Raw genomic sequence first — 23,358 nt, forward strand, 5'->3', positions numbered from 1 at the left:
ATGAAAATAACCTCGTTCGGCTGGATGTTCACAAGCAGGAATAATAGGCTTGACTGAGAGATGTGGCTCTGGGAATAGGAGGCTCCTAAAAGGCCCAGCGGTAGGGTTGAGACTGAAGAGTTGCAGAAGGTGGGAAGTGTTGTCTTGAAGCAGGCGATCGGGTGATAAGAAGGCAGCGGAGAGCTTTTCTCCATTCAGAAGGATGCTGATGGGACATGCCTGGAGATCTAAAGGACGAGATTTGTCAGAAAGCTCTCCAGCTGCTGGTGAACCTTTGCTCTAATGGGACTCTGGAAAATGAAAACTGTCCGGATTTCATTTACTATCAGCGGGATCGAGCCAGACCCCGTCTTGCAGATTCAGGTAATAAGAGAAAGACGTTCTTGCTCTTTCAGATTCTGTAACAAGATCTGGAATGAAATCGAACTATATTTTTTTGCCAGACGTCAATGGATACATAGCAACCTAATCAAATATATCGACGTCGCAAACTATGGCTCATGTAATTATGATGTTGTTATTATTTTAAAGCAGCGCAAAAAAGGTTCAGTCTGGTGATAATAAAGACAATACTGAATATTATCACAGTACGACAAAAGAATGCCAGTTTAGCTCTCCTGTTCTTTTTCACTTCCCCTAAAACTGAAGTCTTTATTATTATTATTGAGAAGTTTATTTATTAGAATAGAAAAACTTTTGGGTGCTGGAAAAAAAATCATATTTTTATTACATTGCAAACCATTTTATAATTTTATGCTGCGAATACAGAGGATATTCAGTATCAGTAACAGGAGAATAGTACTTTGTGGGTTTAGTCGGGTTCTTCTGTGAGCTACAAGCAGCCCATTTCATCTCACAAATTACTACAGCAGATTTTTCACTTACACTGCAATGAATTTAGGATTCACTGAGCTCTGAGTATGAACAGTGCTTCACTAATATGGTCTCTAGTTAACAATCAACTATATTGAAAAATTATTTTTATCTAAATGTGTTGTCATTTTAAACTGTTTTGAGAAAATTGGCTGTAAATAGCATCTTCCCCCATATCAGAGTTCCTTGGTATTGTGTGGTTTCCTATGTTAGCAATGTCATATTTGGTAATTCACTGCCAAACCCAATATCCCTTGTTAGCAACCCTTCCAAAACTTTTCCTTTCAGTCCACTATTTTAATCTACATCAATCCCAGAAAATCAGCAAAGAAATATCGTGACATCAAAATGACAATCAAAATATAGGGCCCTGACTGACTTCTTCGACTGGGTGACCAAACAGTTGGATGCGGGAGGGGCGCTTGATGTGGTATACTTGCATTTCAGCAAAGCCTTTGACACGGTTCCACACAGGCTTTGCTGAAATTGAGTGCCCTCGGTATGGGACCTTGAGTAATTGATTGGGTTAAAAATTGGTTGACTGGAAGGAGAGGGTAGTGGCAAATGGAGCTTGCTCTGAAGAAAAGGATGTTGTCAGTGGAGTACCGCAGGGATCGGTCCTTGGGCTGGCTCTTTTTAACGTCTTTGTGAGCGATATTTCAGAAGGACTGTCTGGTAAACTTTGTCTCTTTGCGGATGATACCAAACTCTGCAACAGGATGGACACCCTGGAGTGCATGAATGGCATGAGGAAGGACCTAGCGAAGCTGGAGGAATGGACCGATATTTGGCAACTAAGATTTAATCCTGAAAAATGCAAGGTCATGCATTTGGGTTGCAAGAATCCGAGGGAACTGTACAGTATAGGGGGTGAAGTGTTTCAGTGTACGAAGGAAGAGCGGGACTTAGCTATGATTGTGTCTGATGACCTTAAAGCTTCCAAACAGGTAGAAAAAGCGATGGTCAAAGCCAGAAGGATGGTTGGGTGCATAAAAAGAGGAATGACCAGCAGGAAAAAGGAGGTGATAGTGCAATTGTGTAAGTCTCTGGTGAGGACCCATTTAGAGTACTGTATGCAGTACAGGAGACGACACCTATGAAAAGATATAAACAGGATAGAGTCGGTCCAGAGGGCGGCTACAAAATTAGTAAGTGGTCTTGAACACAAAAAATATAGAGACAGGCTTATGCACCTCAACATGTATACGCTGGAAGGGAGGAGGGAGAGAGGAGACATGTTAGAGACGTTTAAATATCTCAAGGGCATTTATGTACGGAAGTGAGCCTTTTTCAACTGAAGGAGAGCTCTGGAACGAGGGGGCATACAATGAAGTTAAGAGGGATTAGGCTTGGGAGTAATCTAAGAAAGTATTATTTCACGGAAAAGGGTGATGGAGGCATGGAATGGTCTTCCGGTAGAGGTTGTGGCGTCAAAGACTGTTTCAGAATTTTAAAAGGTGTGGGATAAGCATGTGGGATCGCTTAGGAAAAGGAAGAGTTAGGGGTTAGAGAGGATGGGCAGACTGGATGGATCATATGGCCTTTATCTGCCGTCATGTTTCTATGTTTACTAAACTATGCTATAGGCATGCTAGCGTTTTTAGCATACACTAAAAATTAACATGTGCTAACACTAGAGACACCCATAGGAATATATGGATGTCTTTAGCATTAGCGTGTGCTAAAAACATTAGTGCACCTTAGTAAATAGGGCCCATATTGTTTTGATTTTCTTTAATGCTGATATGTGTATGATTGTACTGTTGCATGCTTTTTGTAACTGGCCAAGATGTAGTGAGATTGGTGGAATGTAAGTAATTAATGCAGTATGTTTCATTGAAATAAGCAGCCTTGCCTATGATGCTTTGTGCTTCTTTCTCTGCTGTTTGTCAGCAACATTACTTTGGGATATTACTAACAGATGTGCACACTATATGCAACTTGTTAACAAACATTGGTGAAAACCTGTGCTAAATAAGACATAAGCATGAAGGATAAAAATTAATGAGCAAGTGAACGTAGAATAGGCACCTAAGGTGCTAGGCAGTTCATTAGTTGTTATCACCTTGCTCAGTAACCTCTGCTTAATTTAAGGGAGTCATCAGGGCCTAGTAAATTTAGCCACACCCCCAAGGGCAGGATTTTAAATAGCATGCTGCTAGGGGTCCATGGAGTGGGATTCTGGGGTCCAGAGAAAGGTTAATAGGAAAGGGATGATTTCTTGCAAGGGGAGTACCTGGCAGTGGAGGGAGCACAGGGGCTCAAGAAGGAGAGTGCAAAGTATATGATCACCAGCAAGAGGAGGGGGAGGGGAGGATGCATTTCTGGAGGTGGGGGATCACTAGAAAAAAGAGTGGCTGTCAGGCTCATTTTCGAAAGAGAAGGATGCCCATCTTTCGACACAAATCAGAAGATGGGCGTCCTTCTCACAGGGTCGCCCAAATCGGTATAATCGAAAGCCAATTTTGGGTGTCCCCAACTGCTTTCCATCACGGGGACGACCAAAGTTCACGGGGGCGTGTCAGAGGTGGTATTTGGGTGTGCCTAACACATGGATGTCCTCGACCCATAATGGAAAAAAAAGGGCGTCCCTGACAAGCATTTGAATGACTTTACCTGGTCCTGTTTTTCTTATGACCAAGTCACAAAAACTGACCAAACTGACCACATGACCACCGGAGAGAATCGGGGATCACCTCCCCTTACTCCCCCAGTGGTCACTAACCCCCTCCCACTCTCAAAAAACTTTTAAAACTCTTTTGTGCCAGCCTCTATGCCAGCCTCAAATGTCATACTCAGGTCTATCGCAGCAGTATGCAGGTCCCTGGAGCAGTTTTAGTGGGTGCAGTGCACTTAAGGCAGGCGGACCCAGGCCCATCCCCCCTTACCTGTTACATTGTGGTGGTAAATGTGAGCCCTCCAAAACCCACTGTACCCACATCTAGGTGCCCCCCTTCACCAGTAAGGGCTATGGTAGTGGTGTACAGATGTGGGTAGTGGGTTTTGGGGGACTCAGCAAACAAGGTAAGGGAGCTATGTACCTGGGAGCAATTTATGAAGTCCACTACAGTGCCCCCTAGGGTACCTGGTTGGTGTCCTGGCATGTCAGGGGGACCAGTGCACTTCGAATGCTGGCTCCTCCCACGACCAAAGGGCTTGTATTTGGTCATTTCTTAGATGAGTGTCCTTGGTTTCCATTAGCGCATGGCTATTAGCATGTGAGCTCCTACTGCTATCCATTTTGTAGGTGGTAAGGGATGACATGCTAATTGGTTAGCGCACGGTGATGCTTTTAGTGCAGAACACACCTACTCTGCCGCCAGACCCATCCCAATGCTAAAAAATAAAAATCTGTTTTTCAGTGTGTGGGTAGCGCATGCTGATTCCAAAATTACTATGGGATGCCTGAGCACGCCCGCAGGAAGGCATTTTAAGCTGCAGTAAGCACACTTTAGCGCTTACCGCAGCTTAGTAAAAGGACTCCTTAGGTTGGCCTCTATAACTATTCCTAGAAAAATGATTGTTTCTTTTAGTGGGACTGCATGTCTGAAATAATTAGAGGACCAGGATGACTGAAGGATAATCATAGTCTGTATATTGTTATTTAATTAAAATAGAGCTTGATATAGTTTTTTTTACAGTACGTTCTAACAAGATTAAACTGTTCTGGTTTTACTATTTTGGGTCTTATGATGTGGGTGGAACTATTCAAACAATTGTAGCCTATTGCTGATGTGTCATATTCAATATCCTCTATAGAACATTTTTTGCAAATACTTAGTTCTTGAAGAAAAGAATACATACAAAATACAACTGATGTAGCAGAATTGCATCCAGAATATTCACAGCTGCATTTCAATTTTTAATTTCAATGAACAGTATTATGGGTAATTGGTTATAAGAAGGCATGAAACCATTAGGAACTCTGGACTATAATTATGCATGTCATTAAAACAGCAAACATCACTTATTTATTATTTAATAGTAAATTATGAGTCATTAAAAAGGTTTCGTAGAGCTGCTTGCTGACCTTAGCTTTTGAAGTTGAAGAAATGAGATACCAGTGATTTGTTTAGTTTAATAAACAGGAAACATCAAGGAAAGTAGTTCTGACAAATAATTCACAGTGCGCTTTCAACTGCAATTACCATATGCAACAAATTTTACTGCTAATATGGTGAGGCAATATGTGAGATGAAAACAACTCCAGTTTCTCAGAAATGTTCCATTACCACTATCTTGAGAGTTTGAAACTTTCTCCTTTTAATGAAAAAAACCCCCACACACATTAACACCGTTAGGGGTGCCAGCATCCTCAAGGAATAAAAATTATTGGGAAGCAATTGCTATCACCCTTCATTGTGTCCCATTAAATGGAGGATTATTTTGTCCTTAATCATATTTATTTTGGGTTTTATATTTGGATTTAGCTGATGCCTTAGGAGTGGTAGCACGAGGAAAGTTACATTCAGGTACAGAAGCTACTTCCCTGTCTCCAGAGGGCTTGCAATCTAACCAGTCAATATTCCCATTATAAATGACTGCCTAATTCTGCTTTGTCTAGTTTGTCTATCTTGAACAGATTGTAAGCTCTGTTGAGCAGGGATGTTTCTTACGTGTATGGTGTACAGCTCTGTATATGTTTAGTACTGTTATATAAATGATAAGTAGTAGTAGTAGTGATAGTCCAAGAAAACAGCAGGGTAATCGATCTGCAAACTCCAAGATGGAAACCAAACGAAGCAGATATGTATGTGGAAAACAATATTTAATGGATATAAGTCAATAAAATTAGCAAGTCCAACACAGGCCGTGTTTCGCCCCACTGGGCTGATTGTTTGTTTTGTAGCCCTGATGCAGCCCAGTGGGGCGAAACACGGCCTATGTCGGGCTTGCTAATTTTATTGACTTATATCCATTAAATATTGTTTTCCACATACATATCTGCTTCATTTGGTTTCCAACGTAGTAGTAGTGATATTCAGCTGTTGGCAGTCAGTGGTTTTCTAAGTGCTAATCATTGCTGGCTAAATTAGACCTGGATATTCAATGTTAAAGCCATGTTTGGGCAGTGCCATTGAATATCCAAGTCTGACCTGACTTGTGCTGGCTGTTGGCATTTATGGAGATCCTGGTTGATATTCAGCCAGGACCCACATAAAGAGTTCTGTCAGTTGCCCCCCCCCCCATTGCAAAGTCCCCCTCCCCACTCCCCCAACAAAATCTATCCCCCTGCTGACCTCCCAACATGAGCCAAGCCCCCGTTCAGACCTCTCCTCAAAAAGACCTCTTCCTGCACCCTCCAAGAGAAGCCCCCCTCCCACAGGCTTACTTGGGTCTACCTTAGTATCCCTGGTGGTCTAGGGGGTAGTACAGGCAGGAGTGACCCCAACTGCTTCTGCTCATGCTCCCTCTGGGTGCAAAATATTGGCTGTGACCTCTATATGGTAGGCTGGCCACTGGCAGTAGTATCTTGAAGTTATCACTAGAGGTCATGGCTGTCATCTTGCATCCAGAGCTGGTATGAGCAGGTATACTATCCCCCTAATTATATAAATGTTGCCAAAAATTGTGTGTGCAAATTTGGACGTGCACGCAATTTAATTAAATGATGAGCTAATTAGTGCCAATAATTTACTTTTTAACAAGCAATTATTTGCACTAATTAGATTTAATTGGTATTTATGTGTGATCTGAAAAAGGGGGCATGGAAATGGGAGGGTCATAGGTATAAAGGGGGCATTCTTAAAATTAACACTCATTGTTATAGAATAGCGGAGATATACTTCTAATGTAGGTGTGCATGTTTGCACCACATTTTAGTTGGTGCAAATGACTGCACCTAAAGTTAGGCACAATTCCCAGGATTAAATCCACGCCTAACTTTAAGTGCAGCTCATAGAATAGCACTTTTTTCTGTGCTGATTTTTTTTTTTGTGCCATGTGTTTATTAAAGTGCCCAACAAAAATCTGGTAACTTTAGGAGAGTGATTTTGGAGAATTTTTTATTTATTTTTGTTACATTTGTACCCCATGCTTTCCCCACTCATGGCAGGCAATGGAGGGTTGAGTGACTTGCCCAGAGTCACAAGGAGCTGTCTGTGCCAGGAATCAAACTCAGTTCCTCAGGACCAAAGTCCAGCACCCTAACCACTAGGCCACTCCTCTGTCCGTAAGGGGGGTCATAAATGCATGTGTGCCTAAGGCCCAATACAGTGTCAATCCAGCCTAGTCAAGAGGAAGGGCAGGGCCTGTTTTTTTTTCCACAGGTGCATAATGCATGGACATGTGATCTTGGTGGAGTCCTTGGTGACAGGGCAAAAGGCATAAACATTGTCCCTGCAAGACACTCTTATGTTAGTAGATGTTTATGTTTATTCAATCATGTATATCTCTGTTTTTACATGAATGTCTTATTTTTGCTATTGTTATATGTTTTTGTGCAATGTCACATCTGCTACATTAGTCTTAGATCTGCATGTGTCTTGTATTTATATTTTATGTTGTATGTGCCATATCTGGAAAGGCAACTAATAATTGTGAGCAATAAAATAAGTACATTAAAGTCCCAGGGAGTGTGAGCATCCATCTCCCTCGTCACACATACTGCTGTCTTTGAGAAGCTCTGTGTTCCTAGAAGCTGCCGTTCTCCTGTTCAGGTTAGCTTAAAACAGAGATGGCACAAGTTTTGTGAGTTCTGTGTTTGAAGGTTAGATACTGCACATTAAGGGGGATATTGCCACTGGGAGCTTTGCCCAGAGGTCAGTTTGATTGTTTTGTGGCTGAAGAGAGGGAGCCTGACCTATGGATAGAATCTTTGCAAGTACTAACTTTCTGATAGTTGAGTGCGTAGGAAGGGTACACATGAAGCTAGATAAATGCCACTGAATAATGTGGATAACAATAACTGTGTTATTTACCTGGTTACCTTTGTCTACTCAGCAAGTTTTTAGAGATTGAATCCTAAATAAAGCCAGCCTTAAGTCATTTGGGAGTCTTGTAAACCCTGCTGGTACCTTATCTCTGGGGGCTGTTCCATCCTTGTTGGCTGTTCAGTCTTTTCATGCCATCTTCTGCTTAGACACTATCTGGTTGTATATTTTTAGTGTAACAGACCTTTTATTGTGGAATGCTCTCCCTTTACATTTATGCTTAGAATGTTCATTACAAAAATTTAAAATTAATTTGAAGACATTCTTATTTCAGGATGCCTTCTAAAATGAAAAGAAACTATGGTAAATCTGATAGATGCCCTGGGCATTGGCCCTGCAGGACTGGATATGGAGACGCAGATGCTAAATCTGTGATGTGCTCTACCTTTTGTTTGGGTTTTTTGTAATAATTAATTTTCAAAATACAACCAAGATAACTCAGTAATGCTTCCAGGTCATGGAGGAGGGTCAGGATGTTCTGGGCTAAAGATCGCATTGAAGACACCAAGCTCTTGTTCTCCTGTGGGAGGGCATTCCAGGCATCTACCAGCCTCTCAGTGAAAAAATACTTTCTGACATTACTCCTAAGTTGACCTGCATCCTCAGTTCATGTCATCTAGTTTTATCACTTCCCCCTCTCTTGCATAGTAATACCTGTCAAATATTTAAATGTCTGTATTATATCACCCCATCCTCCTTTCCTCTAGAGCATACATATTTAGTTCCTCCAGTCTCTTCTCATACATCTATTGGTCCAAACCCCTTATCATTTTTGTTGTCTTTTTTTGAGCCACTTCTTTTTAAATCCTTAGCAAGATACGGCCTCCAAAACTGAACACAATACTCCAAGTAGTGCCTCACCAATGACTTGTACAGGGGCATCAACACCTCTTTTCTTCTGCTGATTTTATTCATTAGGTTTGCTTTCTAGTTTCTGAAAGATGCTCTTTTGCCTTTTAAAACCTCTTGCACTTCACCATTAAACCATGTTGGCTGTTATTTGACCTTCTTTTGAGTAAGTTTTATCCAGGCTTCCAAAATGGTCTTTTTAAATAACATCCATGCCTTATGCAAACTTTTGACCCTGGCAACCCCTCCTTTTAGATTTATTTGTAAGACATGTCCTCAATTTACCAATCTCCTTTTTTAAAATTAAGTGCTACAGCAGTAGTATTCTTTTAGCGTTTTTATTCCAATGACGACAAATTTGAATGCATTGTGTTCAGTGCTGCTTAGCAGCCCCATCACCATTACACTTTCATCATAAAGCATATGAGAAGAGACTTAAGTTATCAATATATATATGCTTTGGAAGAAAGGCAGGAGGGGGAATATGATAAAGACATTTATATACTTCTGTGGTATAAACAAAAAGGAGGTGGGCCTCTTTCAATTGAAAAGAAGCTCTGGAGCAAAGGGGTAATAAGATGAAGGTGAAAGATGGTAGACCAAGGAGTAATCTAAGGAAATATTTATTTATGGAAAGGATGGTGGATGCATGGAACAACTTCTTAGTAATATGGTAGAGACAAGACGTATCTGAATTCAAGAAAGTATGGGACAAGCAGATTGTGGATAGGCAGACTGGTTAGTCTATACAGTCTTTAAACTGTAGAGAATTTCAACAGTATTTTATCAATGTACGGTCTTGAAGAAAGGCATCAAGGACCCTACTGGTAGATTTTCTTGATTTGTTTACAACTGTTCATTAGTAAGAAAAGTAACTTAACAATTTTATTCTTCCTTTCAGATATTTCAGTGAGCTTACTTTCCTTACTTGTCACAGCCTGTGGACTTGCTCTGTTTAGTGTGTCCCTGTTTGTTTCTTGGAAACTCTGTTGGATTCCTTGGAGAGAACGAAACCTTTTTTTTGAGAATAAAGAAAATAACGATGGGCAGCTGAACTACATTGGTCCTGAGTACACAGAGGAATCCCTGAAAGAGTCCTCTTTGCTCCCAGAGTCATCTATGAAGATCAGTCATACCTCTCCTGACATTCCATTAGAAGCTGAGGCAACCACCAAGGAAAACTGCATACATAATGCCCGAATGCAACGCCAAATTACAGAGCCAACATCCTCTGCTCGGTCAGTACCAGAAATTTGCTCATGATCTTGTTCTAGTTCATAATACAAGAAAAAAAAAGGCAATGTCACTGATCAGTTGCATAACAATAATGAAAAAGTCTGTGAAAAGGTGATTATAAAAATAAATACACTTACAATTGAGAAGCATACCATTATTAAATCAGAACAATTATCCAGTATAATTGGAAGCACGGGTAAGGAACATCCAGTCTCTGTGAGCAATCTCTCCAGGCTTTCAGGGTATTCCTAGTGAATATTCATGTGATATATTTGATTAGAATTGAAGCAGCATGCATGCAAATCTATTTCATGCATATTCATTAGGGATGTCCTGAAAATCTGAATGGACTGGAAGTTGCCTATTTCTGATTAAATATATTAAATCAAGCATATATACTTTAGGGTCATACCATGAGGTTTTGAAAATGATCATTTGCCATTTGCCACTTTATATCAATCTTTTAGAATGGGTTTTCATGTGAAGAATGCACTTTTTGTCAAGACCAGCCCTGCCACTAGATGGATTGTGTGCCTGCTTAGGAAGGTAGCATTTAGAAGGCAGTAGTATGAGAAATGAAATAAAAGTGGGAGGACGACCAAGGATTCCAAAGACTGAAAGGATATATAATAATAAAGATGTTTATTGAGGTGTAAAGACTCGACACAACGTCGTGTTTCGGTCGTTAGGCCTGCATCAGGAGTCTTAATGCCAAATGCCTTTGAGAACTATTTAATGAAGGCAAATCCTCAACAAAAGGAGGTCTTTAGAAAGACCGTTGTGAAGGTGAGCGTGCTTCGTTGTCTCCTCTGACACAACGCTTGTATAGAATGCTTATACGCTTGTATAGAATGCTTATTTGCATTCTACACAAGTGTTGTGTCAGAGGAGACAACGAAGCACGCTCACCTTCACAACGGTCTTTCTAAAGACCTCCTTTTGTTGAGGATTTGCCTTCATCAAATAGTTCTCAAAGGCATTTGGCATTAAGACTCCTGATGCAGGCCTAACGGCCTAAACACGACGTTGTGTCAAGTCTTTACACCTCAATAAACATCTTTATTATTATATATCCTTTCAGTCTTTGGAATCCTTGGTCCTCCTCCCACTTTTATTTCATTTCTTGTTGTTGTCCGTGGGGCGTCTAGACTTCTCCGCCTTTTGGTGGATATTTTCTCTCTGAAGGCAGTAGTATGACAGGAATCTCCCATTTCTTACCTAAGTCTCATGTCCAGCATCGAAGCTTTAGATATGTTTCTGATAGGAGGAAGTCCAAAGTGGCATTTTGAGATTCAAAGGTGAAGGGGAGGAATGTGTAGAAACTGATAAAGATAAGGCGGAATTGCTTAACAAATATTTCTGTTCTGTTACAGTTAGTTCATTTATAGCTTGCTAAAACCAATAGCATAGTTCATAGCAGATTACAACTAATATACTAGATCAAAATAAATCTAGGATGTAACAAAATTAATCTAAGGTTGCCATAAATATTGGTATCTCAATCATCAATAATCATTACACAAACTCATATTCATTAAAATAACTACAATATTTTACTTCCTTATCACATACTTATAAATTGACAATACCTTTAATCTCTTCTTAAAGATATCATAACTAGGCAGATACCAACCCAGCTGAAGGGCCAGGAGCAGAACCGCAGAAGATAAACACAAATAGGAATGGAGGGGTGGCAATCCCTGAACAATTTTCAGAGGACAGTGTTCATGAAGAGCTGGCAAAACTAAAGGTGGACAAAGCAATGGGGCCAGATGGTATACATCTGAGGGGTGCTGAAAGAATTTAGGGAAGTTCTAGCAGCTCCACTGGCTGACTATTTCAATGCTTCTCTAGAGTCGGGAGTGGTCTGGAGGACTGGAGAAGAGCAGATATGGTCTTTCTCCATAAAAGCACAAATAAAGAAGAGGTTGGAAACTACAGGCCAGTAAGTCTGACTTCTGTGACCAGTAAATTAATGGAAATGGTTTTAAAATAGAGAATAGTAAAGTTTTTGGAATCCAGTGGGTTAAGGACCCGAGGCAATATGGTTTCACTAGAGGCAGGTCTTGTCAGACAAATCTGATTAATTTCTTTGACTGAGTGACCAGAGGTTTGGATCAAGGGAGAGCACTAGATGTGGTGTATTTAGATTTTAGCAAAGCCTTTGACATGGTTCCCTTAGATGACTAATAAATAAATTGAGTTCCCTCGGTATGGGCCCTAAAGTGACTGACTAGGTTAGGAACTGGTTGAGTGGAAGGTGACAGAGGGTATTGGTAAATGGAGCTCATTCTGAGAAAAAGTGGTTTGCTGCAAGGTTCAGTTCTTGGGTCGGCTCTTTTTAACACTTTTGTAAGCGATATTACTGAAGAGCTGTCTGGTAAGGTTTGTCTCTTGGTGGTTGATACCAAAATCTGCAATAGGATAGATACCGCTGATGGTGTGGATAACATGAGGAAGGACTTAGCAAAGCTAGAGGAATGGTCTGGAATTTGGCAGCTTAGAGTTAATGCTAAAAAAATGCAAGGTCATGCATTTGGGATGCAAAAACCTGAGGGAATGGTACAATTTAGGTGGTGAAGAACTTTTGTGCATGAAAGAGGCACGGGACTTGGGTGTAATCGTGTGTGATGATCTTAAGGTGCTATCCAGTTAAATTATAACTACATCCATGACAAACTTCTCAGATTGCCTCCCTTTATCTTGGTAATTTGTAGCTGAATATTGAACTATCTAGTCAAAAGCTATTAGACAGCAAATCTCCAAATTTAAACTCATTTATCTGATTAACTCCTAAACTTAACAGTTCTGAATACTGACCCATTTATGTGTTTCTTTACTGACTTTTATTCATAAATTATACTGCTTTATCAAAAAGAGAGTAAATTATGAACTAAAAAATGTTACCAACTCAGTGTGTTTTGATCTTTCTTTAAGGCACAATTCAATCCGAAGACAGCTCAATCTTTCTAACCCGGACTTCAATATCCAGCAATTTCAAAAGCAGGAACAGCTGACTGGGATTGGACGTCTTAAACCTGAGCTGTATAAACAGAGATCAGTAGATAATGATGATGGCCAGAGATGCAATAGCAGATCCTGTGGGAAACTCAACTTTATCCTCAAGTATGACTGCGATTTAGAGCAGCTGATAGTAAAGATTCACAAAGCTGTCAATTTACCAGCAAAGGATTTTTCTGGCACCTCGGATCCTTATGTAAAAATTTATCTACTTCCAGATCGAAAAACAAAACACCAGACTAAAGTGCATAGAAAGACCCTTAATCCGGTCTTTGATGAAGTATTTTTATTTCCTGTTCCCTACAATGATTTGACCACAAGAAAACTGCACTTTTCTGTCTATGACTTTGACAGGTTTTCAAGGCACGATGTGATTGGCCAGGTGATAGTGGATAATCTTTTAGATTTGACAGACTTTCCCAGGGAAAGTAATATTTGGAAGGATATTGATCATGTCACCAATGTGAGTATCACTTTTGTACTTATAGAAATAATTTTCATGATGCTTTTAACCACATTTTATATTCAAGTGTAGTTTCATGTGATCTGTTTTTCAGAAAACAATAGAAGGGCAGATTATAACTACATGCCCAAAGGTAGAGCAGGGACAAGTAATCTATAATGGCCTCTATGCGCACAGAATATTAGCATAAGTTAGCAGAATGTGTGTACTTTTAGAGGTATCCACTTCTACCAGGTCCATGGCAGGTTAAATGTGTCCACCTAAGTGCAGCAATTACAGTATTCTGTAACTTGAATTCGTAAGTGGGAGATACATCCATGTGTTCACCCCCTCACATTTATGTACTAAGGCAGCTTTGTATATTATTATTATTTATTGCATTTGTATCCCACATTATCCCACCTCTTTGCAGGCTCAATGTGGCTTACAATTCATCATGGATACTGGAAATAGAAGTGAATATACATTTGGTTTACAGAGGGTTTTGTGTTACATGGTGGTGAAATACACGATGGTGTTAAAGCAAAAGACATTATAAGACAGTTCTGGAAGTTCTAAAGATTATACAGTTACACATGTTGATCTTTGTGATATATCCTGTCGAAGAGATAGGTTTTCAATAGTTTGCGGAAATTGGTCAATTCATAGACCGTTTTCAAGTTATAGACTACTGCTGAGCACAGCTCACACTTCCACACATATGTCTACAATATACCCATGTAACGGCTAATAATCTATAACATACCTGTATCAACGGCACCTAAATATTGGCATATAAGCACCTCAGTTTCTTAATAAAATTACTTCTACTCCTATGTCTACAGTGTACATGTGTAGCTGCTAATAATCTATAACATACGTGTACCAAGGGCACCTAAATATAGACACATAGACAACTCAGTTTCATTATAAAATTATTTTCACACATATGTTTACAGTATACACATGTAACTGCTAATATTCTATAACATACTCACACCAACGGAACCTAAATATAGGCACATAGGCACCTCAGTTTCTTAATAAAATTACTCCCACATGTATGTCTACAACATACACGTGTAACTGCTAATAATCAATAACATACGTGTACCAATGGCACCTAAATATGGGCACATAGGCACCTCAGTTTCTTAATAAAATTACTCCCACGTGTATATCTACAGCATACACGTGTAACTGCTAATAATAACATACGTGTACCAACGGCACCTAAATATAGCCACACAGATGCCTCAGTTTCGTTATAAAATTATTTCCACATGTATGTCTACAGTGTACATGAGTAACTGCTAATAATCTATAATATAAGTGCCCAAACGACACCTAAATATAGTCACATAAGCACCTCAGTTTCTAAATAAAATTACTTCTACTCTTATGTCTACAGTGTACATGTGTAACTGCTAATAATCTATAACATACATGCACCAAAGGCACCAGGCACCTCAGTTTTTTCATAAAATTAACCCATCAAACCAGCAGAAATAGTGTTTAAAAAGCTTCAGACATTTATGCCTTCTCTGAAGGAGGTAGACGTCTTTGTGCATTTAGTATGCATGTATGTTATAAACAATCCCCCCAATTCTATAAAATTGGGCCCAATTTTAAGCTTAGCACAGAAATTTGCATGTTCAATTTATAGAACAAGATCAGTCCTGTATGCAACATAATTCAATAATTGCCTGTTAATTTGCTACAATTGGACTTAATTGCCACCTGTTATCAACAATTAGTAGTTATGCACATTTATTTTATAAGCTTTGTGCTCAAATCCCAGAGCATAGAACTTCAAGGGGGTCATGGACATGGGAGGTGCATGGGAGGTCAGGGGCATGTCAGGCAGTTCCACCTACATGTTATGAAATATTATCATTTACGCCCCTCACTGTCTTCTGTTGCATGAGATCATTTACACTTGCCTTTGAGCTGGCATAAGTGCTTGCGCCTTATATTGGGTGCGTAGATGAGGACTTGCGCTAGTATTTTATAACAGCAGTTCTGCACACTCAACGTGCATCATCCCGGCACCTACATTTCATGGCTATTTCTTTAATTTTCTTGAATGTTTGTAAATCATGGCTCAGTCTGTGCTCCACTCAAACTGCATCTCCAACACATGTCTACCCAAGTCATGTAAAAGTACAAGTGTTCTTGTCACCCTGCATACTTGTATCTTTGTTACTCATGGTGTTATTTAGTAAGGTCTAAAGAGAATCCACGTATGTGGAGAACTCAATAGATCCCACGGAGCGGGAAATGAAAATAAAAAAGGTGGGAATATGAACCAGGCTATCCAAAAACTGGAACCAAAATGAAATTTAAAATAAACAGTAATAATTTTCAAACTAATGATAATAAAACAATTCCACATTAAAAATGACTCGACACAACGTTGTGTTTCGGCCAGATGGCCTACGTCAGGAGTCTTATAACTGAGATCAACAGTGAAGTCAGATCATAAATTGATATTATAAAGAAATCTCAAGTCACAAATGAAAAATCTGCAGACAAGGACTTAAAAGTGGTCTTGAAAAAGACCGTTTTGTAAATAATCCGTCTGTCGCTGCACTCTGGCTTCCCAGACATTATTTACAAAACGGTCTTTTTCAAGACCACTTTTGGAAGCTGACTGAGGAGTTTTGGGATCCTTGAACAAATGTTGCTATACATGGAAATTGATTTAGTTATCATTTAATGGGATCTTAATTTGTAAGCAAATCTAAGTATGTCACAAGCCTGTCATCTCTGCATCATGAGACAGTTGACAGTGTTACATGAGAACATAAGAACATAAGAGCTGCCATACTGGGCCAGACCAGGTCCATCAAGTCCAGCATTCTGTTTCCAGGAGTAGCCAATCCAGGTCAAGGGTACCTGGCAAGTTCCCAAAACAGCACAATACATTTTATTCTGCTTATCCTAGAAATAAACAGTGGATTCTCCCCAAGTCTATTTTAATAATGGCTTATGGACTTTTCTTTCAGGAAATTAGTCAAATCTATTTTAAACCCTGCTAAGGTAACCACATTCTCTGGCAATGAATTCCAGAGTTTAATTACACGTTAAGTGAAGAAATATTTTCTCTGGTTTGTTTAAAAATTTTGTAGCTTTATTGCGTGCCCCCTAGTTCTAGTATTGTTGAAAAGAGTAAACAAGCGATTCACATCTACCCATTCCACTCCACTCATTATTTCATAGACCTCTATCATATCTCCCCTCAGCCGTCTTTTCTCCAAGCTGAAGAAACCTAGCCACTTCAGCCTTTCCTCATAGGGAAATCATTCCATCCCTTTTATCATTTTCATCACCCTTCTCTGTACCTTTTCTAATTCCATTATATCTTTTTTTGAGATGTGGTGACCAGAATTGCACACAGTATTCGAAGTTGGAGCGATACAAAGGCATTATAGGGTCCTCATTTTTGTTTTCCATTCCTTTCCTAATAATACCTAACATTCTATTTGCTTTCTTAGCCACCGCTGCACACTAAGCAGAGGGTTTCAACGTATCATCAATGATAATGCCTAGATCCCTTTCCTGGTGGTGACTCCTAATATGGAACCTTGCATCATGTAGCTATAGTTTGGGTTCCTCTTTCTCACATGCATCACTTTGCACTTGCTCACATTAAACATCATCTGTCATTTGGATGCCCAGTTTCCCAGTCTCGTAAGGTCCTCTTGTAATTTTTCACAATCCTCTTGTGATTTAACAACTTTGAATAGCGTGTTGTCAGCAAATTTAATTACCTCACTAGTTACTCCCATCTCTATATCATTTATAAATATGCTAAAAAGCAGCAATTCCAGCACAGACCCCTGGGGAACCCCACTATCTACCCATCTCCATTAAGATTACTGACCATTTAACCCTACTGTCTGTTTTCCAGGGCTAGCGCTACCTGGTAAGCAGGGTAAGCACTGCAGGGGGGCGTCGGCCTTCAAGGGCACCGCCGAGCATCAATGCCGTACTACCGACTGAGCCGGACCGGTACTTGACTTACTCGACAACACCACCGCATGATCACTAACTACCCTTCTCCATTGAGAATACTGACCATTTAACCCTACTCTCTGTTTTCTTTTAACCTGTTTTTAATCCACAATAGAACACTACCTCCTATCCCATAACTCTCCAATTTCCTCTGGAGTCTTTCAAATACACAATATCAACCGGCTCACCTATATCCACATGTCTGTTCACCCTTTCAAAGAAATGTAGTAGATTGATGAGGCAAGATTTCCCTTCACTAAATCCATGCTCTGTAATAGTCTCTACCATTTTGCCTGGCACCAGCATCAGGCTCTCCGGTCTATAATTTCCCGTATCAGCTCTGGAACCTTTTTTAAAAAATTGGCATTACATTGGCCACTCTCCAATCTTCTAGTATCATTTGATTTTAAAGATAAATTGCATATTACTGACAATAGCTCTGCAAGTTCATTTTTCAATTTTATCAGTACTCTTGGATGAATATCATCTGGTCTAGTCATTTGTTTTATTACTGTTCTGACATTATTATAAGTTAAATAAAATATGTGAACTAAAAAATTAAAAAAAAAAATCTGGCTTTTCAATTCCATGTAATAAAAAGCTATATTTCAATCTTTGTAAACCAACAAGGAAAGATGTCACACTAACCTTTGGGACAGGGACATGTGGAGGTCAATTCTATAAGGGGTGCTACATTTAGACACTTAGAGGGCACCTATGGGACACCAATTCTGTAAAGGATAGTAGGCACCTAACTTCCTTTACAGAATACCAATGTAACTAGATATACAGTATACACTACACATATATAATTTAAGCATGATCACTTACACTAACCATAGAGCTGGTTTAAATACTCATGCCTAGATTGCTAAAAAAAATAGTGTGTAACTTATGACAACTGCGCACCCCCCTCACACACATACACATACACACACAAACACATACACACAATCCTTCCACACTCCGTCATGTATGACCACTTTCAAACTGTGCATTATCACATTTAGATGTGATCGTATAGAATAGTACATAGCCAAAATATTGGCATTTACATAAATATATATATGTGCCTCTTTGTAGAATTAAACCCATAGTACAACACTGCCTATATCCAGTACTGCTATGAAACTGATCATTATTTTTAAGCGTTATTAACATAGTCCCATAACTCTTTTGCTTTTCAATGGCTATCTACTATGTTGTTTATGGTAGTTTTAAGTAAGCATTGCAAAACTGTGATTTTTTTTCCTAGTTCTTTGAAACCATTCATGCATTAAAACCTAACAGTTTTCATCTGACTTCTCAATCACTTCCCAGCTAAATCTGGGTCAGATGCAGTTCTGACTAAAAATCCAGTAAGTTCTTAATAGTGTTGCTTCCGCTTGCCAGTGACAGATATAGAAAAAGGGGGAAAGATATATGTGCCTTGTTTTATACTGATTTCCTTTCTTTTATGGTTGTCATCTCACTGCTGTGCACTAAGCATTTATATTATGTGACCTTAAATATATACACAATACATTGTATTTTTATTCTAGTTATAACAGAAAGTTCTAGCTATATACCTGTTTTTTTTTTTTTTTTGTAAAGTCCAGTTTTGTTCAGCTACAAATTCAGATAAAGGCACCATCTGTATATTGTAGTGGCTCCTAAACTTGGTCCTGGAGGCACCCCAGCCTGTCAGGCTTTTAGAATATTCACAATGAATATTCATGAGAGAGATTTGCATGCATTGCCTCCACTGCATGCAAATCTCTCTCATGAATATTCATTGTGGATATCTTGAAAACCTGACTGGCTAGGGTGCCTCCAGACCAGGTTTGGGAACCATATTGCATTCTGAAACTCTGATTCTGGTTCATCAAAGCACTTTTTAATGCACAATTCCAAATATATAATAAATCCATAAACCAAAGCTTATTAGTATTACTAAAGTTTAGCTTGAGTTATCTGTAGCAGGGCCCATTTTATTCTTATGGGGCCTGCTGCGGATAACTCGAGCTAAGCTTTAGTAAAAAAAAAACCCAACACTTAGGAGGCGCTTTCACTAAAGTACAGTACAGATTTTAACTGCAAACCTTGGAGGTGTGTTAAGTGCAAAGCCTGTGTAGTAAGTGCAGGGAGTGAACCTATGTTTACCACACAAAGCAGACACTTACCCCATAGAGCCACATTACATTACATGGGAGATAGTGCAGATGTACCTATGCTACCTGCCTGTACATGTAATGTGGCCCCAGCACTGCCCTGAGTTTTAAACAATATGTAAAGCCACAGTGGTAGCAGATCAGTCCCCTCCCAAGCCCCTCAGCCACAATGCCTCCCCTCTGATCCTCCTCAGTGTCATAATCCCCACCCCTGACATACATCCTCCCCAACCTAAAAATCTGATTCCAAGTTTATTTCATAAAGGCAAACATTTGCCTTTATAAAACTGACATAAAATATGTGCATTTTATGAGATTTCAAATAGGTGTCTTGTTATAAAATTATTGTACTCTCTTGACTTAAAGGTATAAATTTATATGGATAGCCCTGTTTCTGGAATGCCCCTAATTCCACCCTGAACTTCAATGGGTATGTTGTACAGACAAAATTATTCAAATAAGTGCCAACAACTAAAAACACTTATGTGATCATCAGTGTCCTTGACTACATAGCTGCTTTTCAATATTGACCTCAAGGCTTGCAGATACAAAGTGCTTAATGCATGTCCTAGTTTTGCTTATTGTATCCTGTTCATACTCTGTTCTGCAAATTGTGTCACTTCTTAGAGTATGTTATAAAAACAAATATATTAAAACAAATTAGAGAAATATTTCTTCACTCAGCGTGTAATTAAGCTTTGGAATTCATTGCCAGAAAATGTGGATTAAAAAGTTAGTGAAGCAGGGTTATAAAGGTTTGGACAAGTTCCTTGAAGAAAAATCCATAAATCAACATTAAGACTGTCTTGGGGAAAATCCCCTGCATATCTCTAGGCTAAGTAGTATGGAATCTATTTACTTTTTGGGATCCTGCTAGGTACTTTTGACCTGGATTGACCACTGCTGAAAACAGGATACTAAGCTTAATATAACATAGAGGGGCATAATCGAAAGGGACGTCCAAGTTTTGTTGAGGACATCCTCGCAAAACATCCCGATGGAGGGGCGGGGAAACCTGTATTATTGAAACAAGATGGACACCCATCTTTCGTTTTGATAATACGGTCAGGGACGTCCAAATCTTGAAATTTAGGTCATCCCTAGAGATGGTCGTTCCTAGACTTGGTCGTTTCTGATTTTCGGCAATAATGGAAACCAAGGACGTCCATCTTAGAAATGACCAAATGCAAGCCCTTTGGTCATGGGAGGAACCAGCATTTCTAGTGCACTGGTCCCCCTGACATGCCAGGACGCCAACCGGGCACCCTAGAGGGCACTGCAGTGGACTTCATAAATTGCTCCCAGGTACATAGCTCCCTTACTGTGTGTGCTGAGCCCCCCCCCAAACCCCCTAAAACCCACTACCCATAACTGTACACCACTACCATAGCCCTTATGGGTGAAGGGAGGCACCTAGACATGGGTACAGTGGGTTTGTGGTGGGTTTTGGAGGGCTCGCTGTTTCCTCCACAAACGTTACAGGTGGGGGAGATGAGCCTGGGTCTGCCTGTCTGAAGTGCACTGCACCCACTAAAACTGCTCCAGGGACCTGCATACTGCTGTCACGGATCTGAGTATGACATCTGAGGTTGGCATAGAGGCTGGCAAAAAATATTTTGAAAGATTTTTTGAGGATGGGAGGGGGTTAGTGATCACTGTGGGAGTAAGGGGAGGTCATCTGGTCATTTTGGGCACCTTTTTGTGCCTTGGTTGTAAGAAAAACACGACGAGGTAAAGTTGTCCAAGTGCTCATCAGGGACGCCTTTTTTTTCCATTATGGGTCGAGGACGGCCATGTGTTAGGCATTCCCAAGTCCCGCCTTCGCTACGCCTCAGACTACTGCAACTTGCTTCTCACAGGTCTCCCACTAAGTCAGCTCTCTCCCCTTCAATCTGTTCAAAATTCTGCTGCTCGACTTATATTCTGCTGGTGTCGTTCATATTAGCCCTCTCCTCAAGTCACTTTATTGGCTCCCTATCCATTTCCGCATACAGTTCAAACTCCTTTTATTGACTTACAAGTGTATTCACTCTGCAGCTCCTCAGTACCTCTTCATTCTTTTCTCTCCCTACACTCCTCTCTGGGAATTCCATTCACTGGGTAAATCTCTCTTATCTGCACCCTTCTCCTCCACTGCCTGGAACAGATTTCCTGTGCTGGTACGTCAAGCTCCACCTCTGGCTTTCTTCAAATCTAGTCTAAAAGTCCACTTTTTTTATGCTGTTTTTAACTCCTAACCCTTACTCAGTTATACCTATGTTTTATCATTCCCACCTTAGTAATTCCATTATCCCTTATTTGGCCTGTTTGTCAGTCCTAATTAGATTTTAAGCTCTGTCGAGCAGGGACTGTCTCTTCATGTCCAGTGAACAGTGCTGCGAATGCCTAGTAGCGCTATAGAAATTATAAGTAGTAGTAGTAGACCATAGAAGTTTGCCCAGCACTGGCTTTGTTCTCCAACTAGCTGAACCTGTCCTGCCAAGATGAGGACAGAGACCATAGAAGTCTGTCTAGTACTGGCTTTGCTTCCCAATTACACATATTGCTACCTAGACTCCGCTAAGGTTCTTTGGATCAATTTCTTCTAAACAGGATTCTTTTGTTTTTATCCCATGCTATCTTGAATTGATGGACCTTTGGTCTTTCACAGAATGGCAATGATTGTGTACTTATGAACACTATTTACTCTAAATCCTGCCACTAACATATGCTATAAATGGAAAAGTTGTGTTTTGGAGATACTGGAATCAGAAAAATAGACATACATTAACTTTCTTCTTCTTGATCAAAATAATCCTGCATAAGTACAAGTATATTTAATGCTAACAGATAAAAATGTTTTGTTAGGGAGAATGTATATTCTCAGACAAAGGAGAACCATGATTGCAAATTGGACATTGGGGAATTCTCTTTTCAGACTGGGAATTTATTTTTTAGAATGCAAACGAGCTAGAAAACATTACTGGAAGATTTATTGACACCCGAAAGAATCTACTATAAAGAGCTATGCAGTGGTGTCATCATATCAGTTCTAATAGGTGTTGCTATAGAGACCAAAGGGTAAAAAGTCACTGTCTGTATGCAATACAAAAGGAGAAATGAGCAGAAAGAAGAAATAGCAGAGCTCAGAGATATTCATGCAATACATGCAACATAATAGATAAATCAAGGCAATTAAATAAACAGGGTTCTCTGTATCATGGTTACAAATGAACAAAATATATTTTGTGTGTGTGTGTGGTGTGTGTGTGTGGGGGGGGGGGGGGTTAATATTTGAAAAGTAATACTAAGATAGAATTTCATCATCTGTAAGAATATAACATATAGCCAAAGTGACTTGCCCAAGGTCACAAGCTATGTCCATTCTGATTCCCCCTGGTTCTAACCACTAGACCAGCTCCTTCTACTATCACTAGGAGGGTAATTTCATGACAGGATGCTTAGGCAGGGAAGTCTCATAGATCCATATCTGCACCTGTTACATAAAGATCAAATATATTGCTCTTTCACACATCTGTTTTATAACACAATTGAATCATCAGCAGGTATGGGTCAAAAACTATAACAAAACCATGTGACCATCATCAGGCCTTTTTATGTGTTTTACAATGTTTCAAATTCTTGCCAAAATATTTATTTATTTGTAACATTTGGATCCCACATTTTCCCACCTATTTGCAGGCTCAATGTGGCTTACATAGAACTGTAAGGCGTTTGCCAAGTTCGGTAAAGGAACAAATACAATGTAATGTTGAGGTCGAATAAGGTAGACAAATACAGTGTGATGTTAAGGTCAGATAGGTAGGTACAGTGGTGGAAATAAGTATTTGATCCCTTG

At 39.7% G+C, this 23,358-nt stretch overlaps 1 protein-coding gene across 1 annotated transcript in view; it reads left to right on the forward strand.

Moving 5' to 3' along the window:
* The first annotated feature begins 215 nt into the window (after positions 1-215).
* The window catches only part of SYT9 (synaptotagmin 9), a 58,339-nt gene continuing 35,196 nt past the window's right edge, over positions 216-23,358 (forward strand). The window contains exons 1-3 of the mRNA XM_030199440.1: positions 216-363; positions 9,556-9,892; positions 12,828-13,374. Coding sequence (XP_030055300.1) covers positions 216-363; positions 9,556-9,892; positions 12,828-13,374 — 1,032 coding nt within the window. The remainder of the gene's footprint in view (positions 364-9,555; positions 9,893-12,827; positions 13,375-23,358) is intronic.

Source organism: Microcaecilia unicolor, chromosome 4 (assembly GCF_901765095.1).
Source record: "Microcaecilia unicolor chromosome 4, aMicUni1.1, whole genome shotgun sequence".
Lineage (NCBI taxonomy): Eukaryota > Metazoa > Chordata > Amphibia > Gymnophiona > Siphonopidae > Microcaecilia > Microcaecilia unicolor.